General features: G+C 35.9%; 1 protein-coding gene and 2 long non-coding RNA genes across 3 annotated transcripts; all 3 read right to left on the reverse strand.

The window, feature by feature from the left end:
• Positions 1 to 4,375: 4,375 nt before the first annotated feature.
• LOC119085132 lies at positions 4,376 to 5,723 on the reverse strand. The gene is made up of 3 exons (XR_005089235.1): positions 5,395 to 5,723; positions 5,141 to 5,327; positions 4,376 to 4,724 (listed from the first exon to the last, which is right to left on the reverse strand). It is a non-coding gene; the product is annotated as an uncharacterized LOC119085132 (long non-coding RNA).
• Positions 5,724 to 7,002: 1,279 nt separating this feature from the next.
• LOC119085130 lies at positions 7,003 to 8,429 on the reverse strand. Its single transcript, XM_037195402.1, has 4 exons — positions 8,241 to 8,429; positions 8,091 to 8,183; positions 7,392 to 7,616; positions 7,003 to 7,321 (listed from the first exon to the last, which is right to left on the reverse strand). Exons 1-4 carry the CDS (start codon positions 8,272 to 8,274, stop codon positions 7,083 to 7,085), a joined length of 591 nt encoding a protein of 196 aa, XP_037051297.1. The 5' UTR covers positions 8,275 to 8,429; the 3' UTR covers positions 7,003 to 7,082.
• Positions 8,430 to 10,886: 2,457 nt separating this feature from the next.
• On the reverse strand, positions 10,887 to 12,417 carry LOC119085134. Its single transcript, XR_005089237.1, has 3 exons — positions 12,092 to 12,417; positions 11,856 to 12,039; positions 10,887 to 11,175 (listed from the first exon to the last, which is right to left on the reverse strand). It is a non-coding gene; the product is annotated as an uncharacterized LOC119085134 (long non-coding RNA).
• Between the last annotated feature and the right edge of the window lie 3,820 nt (positions 12,418 to 16,237).

Genomic DNA, 16,237 nt, shown 5'->3' on the forward strand with positions numbered 1-16,237 from the left:
TACCCCAAAGGTGACCAAATTTTTCCAGCTGCCCAACATACACCGAAAATGCCAGAACAAGGATGATATCATAATATCACGATAACCGAACATTTTTCACCATGGTTTACCACAGAACAGCTTGTGAATCTTCGCAGTTGATTGCAAAGGCGGTACACATTATAATTCGGGTTCGTTTATTATGGCAATCGTTTCCAAGAATCCAAGGATTGCATTGCAAAACAATTAACGTCAATCGATTTCCTTAAAGTTGTAATTGATTTGAATAAATCTAGTTTTCCCACTGGAATTCGTGTCTCTTACAGGCGTCAAAACCGGTCGGATAGAGATGCGAACTTAATTTACAACGAATTAGTGAGCATCACCAATTCAATAAACGGCAAGTACATTACCAGTATTATTATCGGGTCTATTACTTCCATCGATCAAAGTATTTTTAATCTGCTGATTTCAAATCTGGTACTTAAATTTTCTAACATACATTTTACTAAACAAAGAATCATTATTTTCACGTCACTGTCACTCGTGGTCGATGAACAGGATGTTGGTGATGGTGATCTTTACTTTTTGTTGTTCGGTACGCTCTGTGAAACTGGAACGTACAGTCGTACAGTGACTTAGACTTCTGTCCTTTGGAGTGAGATTCTTTGAGTTCTTTCGGTTTAATGTCGTAACACCTAACCACCAAATGCCACGTTGAGGCGGTGCCCCCGGGATTTTTACTCGTGCGATTTGTTTCAATTGCATATTCGATCGAACTCTCTCTATTGTGCAGCAAAATTGTTTCCATCTTACACCTTTCGTCCATTTTCTCCGGCATGTTGTCCTTAAGACAGATCCATTAACTTGAAAGCACTGCACAATTATGACTCTAACGAAACTCGGTAAATAGCAGTCCCTTATCAAAAAGTTTGCTTGTCCATGATAAATTGAAGAAATTACGTCAGCTAAAATTGACTAACACTTCATTTTTGGCCCGTTTCAAGCAGCAATTTAGTCTTTCCGGAGCCAGGACAAGCGTTCACAATGTAATTGTGGTCAACGCATTTCACCAACATTCGTTGAACTCGGTTCAGGTTGGGTTGTTGGTTCATTGTGTGCAATTAACTGCAATTAATGCAAAATTAAATGTAAAATTTAAAACCGCCAATTTATGATAAGTATTTACAGTTTCGATTCTGTTGGAGAATCAAAGTAACACGATCAATTGTAGAACAACAAAGTAATTTGTGTTATACTTTTAACCAAAATTCTAAATTACTGTACACAAATAAATCGTCCTTCGTCCAGACAACGTCAAATTAGTTTCACACCTCCAACAGATTCAACACTACATTTGTAATTATTTGTGTGAAACTGAAATTTCAGCTGAATTTTTTTATAAAAATAATTTTGACAGTTCAAAACACATTGCAGTACTCAAAAAATGTATGTAATTTTTTATTCGGAGGGGGCAAATCTTTGAAATTTAGCTCCTCCTAAAAAAATTCTCGTACATTTTTTGAGTACTGCAATGTGTTTTGAACTCTCAAAATTATTTTTATAAAAAAAAATTCAGCTGAAATTTCAGTTGAAGTATTTTGTCGATTTAATTGTCCTCTAAAAGTTTAGTGTAAAAATGTTGAGTACACGCAAAACACTTAAGAGTCCATGAGACTTTCGGCGATTGAAGTAAAGACTGAAATCCAATTTTTCTCTTGTAACTTTAACTTACACATTCCAAAGGTACCACGTTGTGTTTGGAATTGAGGTGTTACCATGGTTATATAGTGTCATTTGTTCTATCAAAAAGGTGCCAGAAAAGTCAGTCTTTATAATGCTATTCTCGGCTTCGCTTCGTTATGACATGCCAAGATTTGGATTGTACGTGATTGTAAAAAAAACAAACAAACAGATTCATGAGATTCATTTTAATGATTCGATTCGTTACATGTAAAAAATCTTACTTTCGTATCTAAGCTGTTCTTCTTGACGTCTCCGATTTCTCTCATTTGTCATTTGAAACAGCAAGCTTGAGAAATCGGACCAACGGAGAACAGCAGTAACAGCGTAGATACAAAAGTGGCATTTTCATTTTTTACGTGTTTTTATTCAAGATTACAAATAATTCGATTTCTTATGAATTTACGCCACCGAGTGAAAAATGCTTTTTAGGCACTAGATATGTAGAATAGAAATGTGTGTGTCGAGGCCATACGCCGAATGTAACAATACACATCACGTGCCTAAAAAAGCATTTCCCACTGATCACAACGTACAAAGGCACCAGACGTTTCACTTTTCGTCGCTGTGAGTAGTCGTTTTTTTTTCGTTTTCTTTAATTAGTTATTATTATTTACGTGTCGATTGAGTAGGCCGAAAAGGTTCCGTAATTAGTTTTGTGTATCTGTTTTGGACTCACTTCGTTCGGGCTACAACTCGCGAATAAGGGGTCGAAAACCAGCGAAAAATCTCAAAACTTCATCATTTTTTTCGGCACCGACAAACGAAAACATATTTAGTTTAGTCACTGAGTTGAGTATTTTCAAATAGTAATTCTTACAGTGATAGGCCTTACAGTGATAAACTCTCTAAATGATCGTCTTTTTTTAATTTCTTTATTTCTCTATATATTCGTTATGGAGAAATGAGAGAAGTTGGAAAAATAAGAGATTTAGAAAAATATGGTCATTTAAAGAGTTATCCGTTTTCATTCCGTTTTGCCTCCGTCAACTATAGGTTTGTTCCAAATAACTGTAAACGCGAGCTTTTACAACCCGAACCACGACGATTTCATCCATAGACGACATAACCTTTGCTTTGTGCTGAAATTTTGCAAGGCTGTATACTTGGGAAGGTCACGCCGATACAGATACGCGGGTTACACACCACAGTTGACGATAAAATGGCCGATTTCATACAAAAATTCACCTACTCTGATGATGTGGTGAATTTTTTGTTTATGTAAAGTCATCAGAAGTGGTGTGTTCCCGCGTATCTAATAAAATTGCGGTCTGCGTGACCTCCCCAAAGTATACAGCCTTGAAATTTCGAGGTGCCGTATACTTATAGTGACAGCTTTCAAAAAAAATTTACGTATTGAAGTTGCTTCGCGCTTATTTCGGCAGCTCATTTTTCATGCACAATTGTTTAGGTTGTCTATAGATCACTAAAATGACCGCTGGCGTGACGATCGACGGTTCGGTTTTGTGTGCAAACTAATGACAACCAACTTTGCTTCTAAGGGAATTCCCCGTATTTAGTTCATTTGCATTCATTTCAAAGAATTGGACGCACTCACTTATTCATTACTATGTGAAATTGTGAAGTTGGTTTCGATTAGTTTGCACACTTTTCCCCACCATTCCTCACGTTTCCGTCATCAGTTTCACCAAACGAAGAGATCTCATAGATGAAATTTGACAATTCGTATGGCTTTGGAACAGACCTATACGTGACAGTTGTCATTTAAAAAAAAGTGGTTTATTGTATGAAATGCCAACTATCATGTACACGGAGGCAAAACGGAATGAAAACAATGGCTGTGTATTCAGACTTAAGTATGGTTTCCACTCAACAAAATGTACTCCGTGTGAGAGCAGTGGAGGAAGCTGTCAAGTAAAAAATTGAAAAATTGAAAAAAAAAAACAATTTTGTCTCTCAAACGGAATATTTTTCCACCTAAAAATTTTCGTTATAAAAGAGCGTCGTGAAGGATTTTTATTGGTCAAAAACCGACAGAGACGAATTTCAAACAATATAAATCCTTCACAGTGCTCCCTTAAGTGTCCACTCCACTCAACAAAAAGTACACCGTGAGAGAGCCGTGAGAGAGCAAGCTGTCAAATAAACACAGAAAAAATTGAAAAAATTCTATTTTGTCTCTTACACTAAGTACTTTTTTGGTAAGAGGAAACTAAGCATTAGCGCGAACATTTTTAAGTGGTAACCAGACTTAATATATATTACACACTTGTCACGAAGAAGTCGAGGCTTGCCGAGACTGATAGTGACAAGTGTGTACTCTATTTTATCACATAAGCGAAAACGAGACAACAACATAGAACTGAAGTGTAATTTTTGAATTAAACTTCTAGGTAAGTAATTTTGACATCCGAACACCGCGCGTATGTGATAAAGGTACTTATATGGTAATATAGTACACTGTTCCTGAATAATGGTTGATAAATAACTGTAAAATAGCATAAGGTCAACAAGCTGAAAAATGTGCAAAATTACAGTCCAAACTAATTTATATTTTAATGTGCTAAAAAGTCTATGCCATTGGTAACTGCGGCGAAAATAATTACGCCGTAAGTGTGCCTAAAATTTGAATTTTAAGTGAACGATTCGATGAAAAAGTGAACCGAAAAATACATTTCAACGCTTCATTGTATGAAAATGACGCTACGTTAGAAAGTATTACACACTTTCCATTTTGAATTTCGACCGCACTTACGGCGTGAATTGGTTAATATGGACTGTGTAACTCCACTCATTTTTCAGTTAGTGAACCGTATGCTATTTTTCAACAATTTCTCACGAATTATGAGAATATCGCGTTCGTAAATATCAGTTATCATTTTGAATTTTCAGCGCCGTCAATTTGTTAAATTTTCAATGGATTTGCAACCTATAACGTACATCAATATCACTTTCCAGTGAGTTTATTCGGTCTTTCAGAATTCGAAATTGCTTGTAAATGATGACCAACGAAACTGTTCCCAAGAGATAGTACGCCACACCTTGATTTGGAAGAAAATTTGATTTGATTTAGTTGTAGAATATCCAATGGAAGGGTTGGATTAAACAAGGCAAAGCCATTATGCCTCGTAAAATTCGTATGTAAAAAGAGTAATAACGTGGAACAAGTTGGATTATAAACGTTGAATAGGTAACTTCCTCTTTTTGACGAACTGTACAATTTGGAAGCTTAGTGAATGAAAACTTCCGTTTCGAAAATGTCTCTAATCGTAATAAATTCACGAAAGCTACACATGTCAAACAGATGTCGGTTTCTCAGAAGCTTTTTACACAATGTAAACGCACCAGCTTCCTGATTATTTACATACAAAGTCGTTTGTTTACATGTTTTACTTACGAATACGAACGAATTTTACAAACCATATTGGTTTACCCCTAATGTGATACAATTACTTACAGGTGTAGATATAAAGTTCACGAACACCGCGCTTCATTTCGTCGTCGTCAGGAGCTACAGATCGTCTGCATCGTGACAAACAGGTGGATGAAGACAGTACAATTGTAGAAATAAGGAATATGGTGTTAATGACGAAATGTGAGAGGCACACCCACACAATGTATGACAAGTAGCAATTTGGATTCCCCTATATTGTGATCGAATGACGCTTATGAACGAACATTTTTATATGTTACTCGGTTTACAACTTATACCTTCGTGATTCCAATGAGTAATGTTGTACTGAAAGCCCAACCAAACACTGCCTCGGAAAGGAAAACAGTCTTTACGAATGTGTGATATGCAAAATCCCACTGTTTATCATCGATATTTATTACTTGTTGTCCGATACCAAAAACAAAGAAATAAGTGCAAAAAACAATATGTATAACACCAATAGCAATCGCTCCACCCTCCAGCTTCGTGTACTTTTCCCGGCAACACATTATTGCGTCTACTTTTTGTAAATTGAAATGAAACAGCGGGCCCAGCAGAGCGGAGTGAAAATTTTTCTCTTCACTCTATTTACAATGACATAGAGCATTATGACGGGTAAGTGTTTTAAAGGGGAAATTTTTATGTGAGCACCGAATTAGCGGGAATTTCTCCTTCATTTGACACTTCCCGTAAGTTTGAACAAAAGACGATTTCCCCGTCGAATCTATGACGAACATCTAGCATGAAGTGCAAGAAGTATGTTGACACTGAATATAGTGGTGTGAGCAGCAGTGTGAATATAGTGAGTGGTGTGAGTAGCAAGAGCGGCTGCGCAATAATTTCAAAAATGAAAAGTTCAACTGAAATGGAATTTTTATTTTGCGTTTCGTGAATGAAAATTACCAAATTTCATTTCATAGAACGTTAAAATATGAACTTAAAATAGGCCCACGGCTAGATGCTTTGACTGGATCTTTTTTTTAAATAGATTATATGTGAATGTGAAGGGACCGCAAACATTGAGTGGTATCAAAGTTCACGCGTAAGGAAGATCTATCCCGGAATTTTGTAGCTGACATCAAAGACTATCCCATTGAGACTCCACTCGACCAAATCCACTGTCACAGAAAGAAATGGAGTTGATTTTTCCCAATGCATTTCAAACCCATCAAGGGTCAATTTGCTATTTTCAAAAAATTCATGACAACCAATGAGTTTTTCGAGTGATCTATTCCTTAAGTCACTATCATACGTGCCACGCGTAACAATTTTTATTTTCCTCAGTGTGTCTCGCACTTTATGGGTGTACATGAATCGCTCACGGTGTGTTACACGGAGTGGAAAATGGGACTACTTTCAAGATGCCACTGACATCTTTTTTATTTCCACACCAAACTCAATTAAAATAAACAACAAAAATACTAAGTATCTCTTGTCGCTCAGTAGATCCAATATTAAAAGGCTCACAAGCGTTCTAACAGGTCATAACACCTTGAAAAAACATCTTCACACGATAGGTATATCAACTGACCCATATTGCGACATGTGCGGTGATATTGAAACTACAGAACACTTCCTTTGCCATTGTCCAGCGTATATCAAGTCAAGAGCAACACATCTAGGCTCCTATACAATCAATTACAGCTCAATAGGGAGTATTGCTCCAGCAGACATCCTTAAATTCATAAATAAAACCAAAAGAATTTAAGTAACTGTGGGGAAGCACAACAGGCCCATCTGAGGCTTAGGTGCAGGTTATATTCCACCCACTTATTCTATCTAACTATCTATCTCCACACTATATTTACCTTTACTTTTTATGCTGCATATCAATGTTGTTTGTGAGGCAATGACAGAAGTTGCGACAGACGATCTATGAAGTAATCTTAAATTCGAGACCAATTTATTTTAACTGTTTCCGTTTTCCTAGTTAATCTTACGTTTTCAAGCTCAATGTGTTTCTTTGCTATTCTTCTATCGGAGTAGATGCTGTCGAAGTAACAACTACATCCATACATTTACAGTCACTTAGTGATCCACCCACGACGCAAGTTGTTCTATCTATTTGTTGTCCAGGTTTGCAAAATACGTCACCACATATACACTTGCATTCACTACCTGATCGATGTGGAATGCACTGGCCGGCGAATGAGTCTGATATACTCAATTTCGAGTTGATACACGATTCGCATCCGACGAAAGGATCTATAATTGCGGTAGAAATAGTAGCAAATATAAAACCAAATTTCGACCAAACCAGCGCGGAATGTAATACCTGGTGTTGGTGGTACAGTTGTAGGTTTAATAAATGTTATGTCCGGATTCTTAATACATTTGCAGTCTTTTAGGAGGCCGTCTGGTTTACAAGTAGATCGGTCAATGATTTCATCCGGATAGCAAAACTTATCACTGCATCGTGGATGTTTAGTTTCAGGATCTGTGTAACATATGCCTGCCCACGTATCAGCGACTGTTATTGTTGGATTTTTACACCCTTCACCTAAATTTAAAGAAATCTTAAACTTTTAGGGCTATACTCGTACACCCCTAGAATAGGGAACCATGTACTGGGAGACAGTGTTCGTGCAGAACATTTGAAATAGCAGCATACTGGTAAGCAGTTTATGCTTCGTGCACAAGCAAAAATGAAGTCAGAATTTTATCTTAGAGATGTAATACACACTATACGACTACACTAATATTGAATTCAATGGTCGGCACACACACATTCCACAAGGGTAAGGATGCTGGATAAACCTTTAAAATTGAATCCTCTCGATGTTTGAATGTAGAAACTTTCACCGAGAATCACTATGACAATGACTTCTGTCGAATTGAGTCACTTTTATGTGGACGATTCCTTTCAGTGTTCAACGAAATGTTTTACTGCGATCAATACATTTTCGATCTTTTCGACGTTTCACAAGAGACCACCGACCCTGTGTCTTAAATTAAATCTTTATAACGCTCTCACCAATACAATCCTCAGCCCTGCGAGGAAAACGTCCAGCCATATGTTTGCCTGCTCTATCCAACTGATTTGTGCCTACATGCGTGGCAATTGAACCTATAACAGGAAATATTTTATTTTGGGAACTCGTAACGACATACACAAGTAGCGAACCTGCAACAAGCAGCGTCAACACAAATAACTTCATTTTATAAAATACGGCTGTCTAATCAAAGAAGCAAAGAAAATTGTAATCGATTTCGTATGCTCAATATTCGAATTCAACAACAAGTGGCAGTTCCTTTTCGTTCGTCTGCATGAACTGCGAATAAAGTCTTTTATGGTTGTTGGTATACTCATCGACGTTATATAAACTGGTTTCGCTCATTAGTTTATACCATAGACCATTAAAATTGTTTGCGATGCTCTTAGATCATAGACACATTTGTATGCGTAAAATGCCAAAACAAGGATGATATCACGATAACCAAACATTTTTCACTATGGTTTACCACAGAACAGGTTGTGAATCTTCGCAGTTGATTGCAAAGGCGCAGGCGGTACACATTATAATTCATGTTCGTTTATTATGGCAATCCTTTCCAAAAATCTAGAGATGAGCTCTTTCACAAGTGAAGAAAAAATGTGACGAAAATTTGTAGATTGTAATTGGGACGATTGAATTATGCATAAATATGGGTGGATACAGTCAGTGTTCATTAATTACGTTCTTAAACGTTTAAGATAATTCACGTGTAGACCAAAAGCTAGATGGAAGGACGCGGTCGAGTCTCATCTGAAAGTACTAAGAGTGGCCGATTGAAGAATAGGTCTGATTGAAGAAGTATGCTGGAGGAGGCCAAAACCAATAGTAGGTTGTAGTGCCCACCTAAGTTAGTAAGTAGGTGATTGTGTTGCTTGTAACAAAAATACACTGTTTATGTGTCTGAATCTAACTCGACAGCCGTGGTAGAGGTGCCGGTTAATGTACTTACCAATCATACAAATGTAAAAAATCGAACGAACAGATTCATGAGATTCAATTTAATAATTCAATTTGTTACTGTTGTGCACACGTAAAAAATCCCACTTTTATGTCTAGGCTGTTCTTCTTGATTTCTCCGATTTCTCCCATTTGCCATTTGAAATGGCATGCGAGAGGAATCAGACAAATGAAGGACATAACAGTAGTAACAACTTAGATACGATAGTGGCATTTTTTACGTATTTATATTCAAGATTACAAACCAGAGAAAAATCTCAAAACTCCCTCATTATCGGCCATGAAAATAACTATTTTTTATACCAACATCGAAAGTTAATACTTTCGTCCCGCATATGAGTGGCAAAAGTAAAAAATGCATCCCAAGGGAGAAAGTACTTAACGAAGAGCGAACGCAACAGTGAACGAACAGCGACTGAAATGAGACGAGTTGTCAACAAAATCCGCTCACATAATAGTTTGATCAAAATAGTAAAACACTGTGCGCCAGTGTTATTATTGAAATTAGCATACGAAGTAGATACTTTTTATTGCTGAATGATTTGTTAATTCCCTTGACTGAAAGTCAGGGTCTTACAGCAGAAAATACCGAAATATGTGGGTAACAAAAAGTTCACTGTGATTGAAAATGTATGAAATGGCATGAAAAACGTTAAATGTGGGTAACAAAAAATCGTTGAGGGCACGATAACTTGAGTAATTTTTAACCAATTTGGATGATTCTTTTTTTTAAATACGTGGAATTAAAATCCCGAGGCTAAGTTCGAAGATGGGCTATGTGGGACGAAGGATCTGGAAGCTATCCAGGAAAAACAGGATTTTACACTGTTGATTATAGCCTCAATCGAAAAAGATTACTTTGATGAAATTTGATTTGGTTGCGTAGTGTGTGTAAATCGTATGTTCTCGATAGAGTTTATTAAATAAGTGGAAAGAACAATTCCATCAGTCTATGTCCAGCTTTGAACTGGTAAACATCTACTGCTAGCCAATTATCAAATTTGACAGTCAACTATCAAGTTGATAGTCAACTATCAAATTTGATAGTCAACTATCAAGTTGCTTATCAAATTTGACAGTCAACTATCAAGTTGTTTGTCATTTATCAAGTCGGTAGTTTTTTACTCCCTTTACAACCACATCTTACGCCAGCAAAATGCCTGTTATTAGCACACTTTGATTAAAAAGTGTAAGAAATTTTAATAAAAAAGTTAAATTTTTGCAGGCAATATAAGATGAATTATCTCAACTAATTTTTGAAGATTTTTTTTTAAATACATAGAATTAAATGAATCAAAGAGAATATTGTAAAAAATTTACGAGTGTGAAGTTTGCGGCCAGAGCGAAGCGAGGGCCGTAATTCATACTAGTCATGACATTTTATTCACGATTGAAGATTTTTTGAATGGGAAATCGAGGGATTTTTTTTTCTCGGTCTACCAATAAATTTCCCCTTTTACAAATATTTTTAATCCCTTTACCATTATAGAGTGGTACCAATTTACAGAAAATTCCATAAAGAAAATTGAGAGCTTAAAAAGCTGTCAAAAATAATTCCACCTTATCCTCGATGGTTTCCAAGAAAAAAAATTTGTCAAATTTTACTGTCATTTGCGTGGAGTCATTAATATAGTAAATATATTATGTATTAAATGTGACAAGTTTTCATGAATACGTCAAAAATACATTCAGAAAAGTGTCAGTCAAGGGACCTGACCCGCCCAAAAGGCGGGACCTAGTTATTTGTTATTTTTTGTGTGTGTTATTGTTGTGATGGCTAAATTATTACATTTTTCATATTTTCATATACCCCCGCATTTTCTGGATAAATGCCTTCTTAATTCAACATTTTGTTCCGATGTTTGCGATACGTATCAACTTTCGATGTTGGTAACCAAAAAATGGTATGAGCGCGGGCTTCAACTCTCGCACACGGTTGAATTTTTTTACTTTCGCCCCTTGTCATTCAATGTAGTATTTTTCAGTTCTGCAACGTATAACGTACATCAATGTCATTTTTTAGCAAGTTTTTCCGCTCTTTCAAAATTCGAAATTGCTTGTAAATGATGATAAACGAAATTATTCCAAAGAGATAGTAGGCCACAGCTTCATATGGAAGAAAATTTGATTTGATTGATTTGGAGAACATTCAATGGAAGTGTTGGATTGAACAAGGATAAACCATTATGCCTCATAAAGATCGTATGTAAAGTGAGTCAGCTTAATAACGTTGAATAGGTAATTGACGCCGCAAGTGCGGTCGAAATTCAAAATGGAAAGTGCGTAATACTTTCTAACGCAGCGTCATTTTCATACAAGGAAGCGTTGAAAGTTACTTTTCGGTTCACTTTTTCATTAAATCGTTCACTTGAAATTCAAATTGTAGGCACACTTACGGCATGAATTTCCTCTTTATCACGGACTGTACAATGTCGTAAGTAAGTAAGTACAATTTCGAAGTTTAATGAATGAAAACGTTTGTTTTAGCGGTTCATTTTCGAAACGTCAAATAAGGGACCTAATACACTGCATGAAAATGAACTCAAATGAACACTGACATAAAATGGACAATTTTATTCGTAAAAAATGTAGGGCTACTAGATTATTCAGGTCCCTAGTCAAACCAGCGCTCCTGCCTGGTTATCTTTACTCTGTCGTGCTAATACGTACAGTTTGACTATTTACATACAAAGTCGTTTGTTTACATGTTTTACTTATACAAACGAGAATACGTACGAACTTTACAAACCATAATGGTTTACCCCTAATGTGATACAATTACTTACAGGTGTAGACATAAAGTTTACGAGCATCGCTGTTATCGTAATTAACAAGTGTATATCGTCGACATCGTGAACAGGCGGATGAAGACATTATCAGCACAATTGTAGTAATAAGTAATATGGTGTTAAGGAAGAAATGTGAAAAGCACACCCACACCATGTACGACAACAAGCAATTCGGATTCCTCTATATTGTGATCGAATGAGACTTATGAACCAACATTTATTCTGTCTGATACCTTCTTGATTCCAATGAATAATGTTGCACTGAAAGCCCAACCACACACTGCCACGGAAAGGAATACAGTCATTGCGAATGTGCGATATGCAAACTTCCACTCATAATGGCTATAATCGAGAATTATTTCATGTCTTACGAAACCAAAAACGAAGAAATAAATGCAAACAAAAATGTGTATAACACCAATAGCAATCGATCCACCCTCCAGCTTCGTGTACTGTTCCCGGCAACACATTGTCGCGTCTATTTGTTGTAAATTAAAATGAAACAGCGGCCCAGCATTAAATTGCAGAGCGGAGTGAAAATTTTGCACTCCACCCAACAATGACATGACAAGCCTGAAGTATGTTGACACTGAATAAAGTGGTGTGAGTCGAGTAGCAAGAGCGACTGCGCAATAATTTCAAACATGAAAACGTCATTGCGCTTAGCTCAACTGAAATGAAATTTTTGTTTTCCGTTTTATGTATGAAAATTACCAATTTTCATTTCATAGAGTGTTAAAATATGAATTTAAAGTATAGGTCCAACAGCTGAGTGGCTCAGATTCCTTGACTGGACATTTTTTGATAGATTTTTGAATTGAAGAAATTTATAATTAATCGTGAATGGACGGCAAACATTGAGTAGTATCAAAGTTCACGCTTAAGGTTTTTTTCATCCACTAAAAGCACTGAAGCAATAGAATCTTTTCTCTAATTATTAAAAAAAAACTTCACTCTCGTAAATGCTTACTGTAATCAAGGAAAGAGAAAAACGCTCTTTGGGTAGTACTTTCTCCGACTCTCGATTGATATACAGAATATTGTTCCTTAAGCTTTTTAACGATTTCGATTCCAGAATATGCTTCCAGCTCGTGCTGAACAAGGAAAAATTTATTCATAAAATACTCCCATCTCACTATACTCCAATATTATCCAGGTATGAACTACAAACTCAACCTCAATAAAAATTACTCTGGTTTGGTGGACATTTTCTGTATTTAACGTTTTCACCAATCGTAGAGCTTGTTGTTAAGACCATTACAAATGAGACCTTAAGGCAATAACAACAGTTTTTAGCCCCGTACGAAGTACGAAGGGGCTTATAGGATTACGATGCCGTGTGTAATTGATGGAATTCGAAGCAGACGGTAAGGGCAAAGTGTTTGCCTATGTTCATAGATGACGAATCCGCAATAAAAATTTGGGCCGTCTGTCTGTCACGTCGATATCTTGAGTAAATCAAATCCGATTTCAAAAATTTTTTTCCCCTGAATAGTGAGGCTAAGTTCGAAGATGGGCATATTCGGGTCGGCCCTTCGTGAGTTAGGGCCACCTAAGTGATTTAAGGTCTTTTGGTGATATTTATGGCAAACTAAACGATGGAAATGACACGGCAAATGATAGGTATTGTCAATACCAATCCAGGAAGAAAAAGTTTTTTTAAATCGGGTGAGTGGACCGTGAGTTAGGGCCTTAGAAGTGAAATGCTACTAGTGTATTTTACATAGAACTCAAGTAAATTTAATCCGTTTTTCGTAATTTTTGTTTCATTTGGAAGGTAATCGAACGCCGAATAGAAAGTTGTTGAAAAAAAATTAAATTTGGGTCCTTGGACTAAGGCCACTACTAGGGCCCTATGTGTATTTTACATTGAACTCGAGTAAATTTCATTCGTTTTTCGTAATTTTTGTGTCATTTGGAAGGTAATCAAAGGCCGAATAGAATGTTGTTGAAAAAAAAATTAAATTTGGGTCCTCGGACTAAGGCCGCTACTAGGGCCCTATGCGTATTTTACATACAACTCGAGTAAATTTCATCCGTTTTTCGTAATTTTTGTTTCATTTGAAAGACAATCGAACACCGAATAGAATGTTGTTGAAAAAAAAAAAAAAATTTGGGTCCTTGGACTAAGGCCGCTACTAGGGCCCTATGTGTATTTTACATAGAACTCGAGTAAATTTCATTCGTTTTTCGAAATTTTTGTTTCATTTGGAAGGTAATCAAAGGCCGAATAGAATGTAGTTGAAAAAAAAAATTAAATTTGGATCCTCGGACTAAGGCCGCTACTAGGGCCCTATGTGTATTTTACATATAACTCGAGCAAATTTCATCGTTTTTCGTATTTTTTGTTTCATTTGAAAGACAATCGAACACCGAATAGAATGTTGTTGAAAAAAAAATTAAATTTGGGTCCTTGGACTAAGGCCGCTACTAGGGCCCTATGTGTATTTTACATAGAACTCGAGTAAATTTCATTCGTTTTTCGAAATTTTTGTTTCATTTGGAAGGTAATCAAAGGCCGAATAGAATGTAGTTGAAAAAAAAAATTAAATTTGGATCCTCGGACTAAGGCCGCTACTAGGGCCCTATGTGTATTTTACATATAACTCGAGCAAATTTCAACTGTTTTTCGTATTTTTTGTTTCATTTGGAAGGTAATCAAAGGCCGAATAGAATGTAGTTGAAAAAAAAAAAAATTGGATCCTCGGACTGAGGCCGATACTAGGCTCTATGTGTATTTATACTCAATAAATTAAAATTTTAGGGCTATTTGAAATTTTTGTTTTATTTGAAACGAACGACGTACGGGGCTTCGTAATTTCTAAGATGTACACATTACATAATAATTTTACTTTTCAGTTGTAGTCTTTAGTTTTAAGTTAAGTCAAGTATTAGAAAAGGTTTTTGTCTAGTTTTCCTTTCGCCCTCTCGCTCGTCAGTCGCCATTTATATAAATAACTAACACATTAACGCTGAATTAAGTTGAAAAGCCGTCCTTAGGCTAAACACTTACTGCAAGTGAAATATTATTATTATATTCGTAATTTGTATTTTTTTGAATAATAAAGTTCGTTAATAATTTTACTTTAACTACATTAACCGGCGCATAGGCTTACGGTCAAAGTAGGGTGACAGACGCACTAGGGTCACGTACGCAATAGATATACGGGTTTGTACGGGGCTCAGTCGCAAACGCTCCGACTGTTCTGATGGCTCGTTTAATAGTGCAACTGGTGATACACTGCCCTTTTTTATGGTATCTGAAATCTAGATACGATAGTGTGTGGTGCGTTGTGTGAAATTGTATTTTTTTGTCAATTTGACTCGCAAAGATCCTTAGATTTCAAAAAGAATTTGATCCGAATGCCTGCTGAAGTCGCCGTCGTTTCAGGTTAAACTCAAATCATTCACAAAAAGTTGAGTGCACAACACGAACACCTAAAAGTTCGTCAGACGTTCGATAGATGGCGTTTGAAATAAAACCAGAAATCTTACCAGCCTTGAACAAAAGACAATTTTCTTCTAGTTGAACGGGTTATTTCTTGCTAGACAGGTAGACGAGTAGACAGGTGGTGACTTTCGATGTCTACTACACAGGCTTATGTCATATTGGAGAGGTGAATGGTTTTCTGGAGCAGCAGCACCCTTCCAATTTTAGTGTAGCCTGGAATTTTGTTCAACGAGATATGCGGTATATACTTACAGGTAGTTGAATTCGAAAAAGGAATGATGCAGTTAGAGTAGCTCTGGATGTGTGAATTTTCAGGTTGGTGAACTCGATCCGTCCTATAGGCAGGTCTTATTTTTAAGAATTTTAATTCCGAAAATTCGTAATTTATTCGGAATTTGTCGGAGCTTTCTCAAAAGGTTTTCATTCATTATTGGAATGCTCCTTAATTCAACCACGGGCTTCTCCACGCAAATTTCAATTGAAAACAGAAAAGTAAAGAATTTCCATTCATTTTTTTCTTTTATTCTTTTTTATACAAAATATTTGCCAAAACTTTTATTATAAAAGCTGCAAAAACAAATTACATTTCTTTGTACAAACTTGATTAACTTTCTCATTTAAAAAAAAATAATTAAAATTCTAATTCGTCTGGTATAAGAGCAAAATTAAACAAAACAAAAAAATTATTTTCTTCTTTCTGTTTTTCATTAAAATTATATTTTCATCTAAAATGAGTTTTGTTGATCACATGCAAAATATTTTATTAATGACCTTGACGAATGTTATCTAAAATAAATAAAAATTTCTTTAGTTTATGGCTACAAGAAAAATAGTTTGTTTAATACAAAAAATGAAAATTTCGAATTTGCATTTTATTACTGGGTTTGGGGGGCGAACATAAATTGCTAAAATTTCTGTACATTTTTAT

This window comes from Bradysia coprophila, unplaced genomic scaffold, assembly GCF_014529535.1.
Source record: "Bradysia coprophila strain Holo2 unplaced genomic scaffold, BU_Bcop_v1 contig_94, whole genome shotgun sequence".
Taxonomy (NCBI): domain Eukaryota; kingdom Metazoa; phylum Arthropoda; class Insecta; order Diptera; family Sciaridae; genus Bradysia; species Bradysia coprophila.

Coding starts and splice junctions, on each gene's coding strand:
- LOC119085130 (XM_037195402.1), bottom strand. CDS start 8,274: ATGAAGTTATTTGTGTTGACGCTGCTTGTTGCAG. Junction 8,184..8,240: donor GTTGACGCTGCTTGTTGCAG/GTTCGCTACTTG, acceptor TTCCTGTTATAG/GTTCAATTGCCACGCATGTA. Junction 7,322..7,391: donor AACTGTACCACCAACACCAG/GTATTACATTCC, acceptor CCGCAATTATAG/ATCCTTTCGTCGGATGCGAA.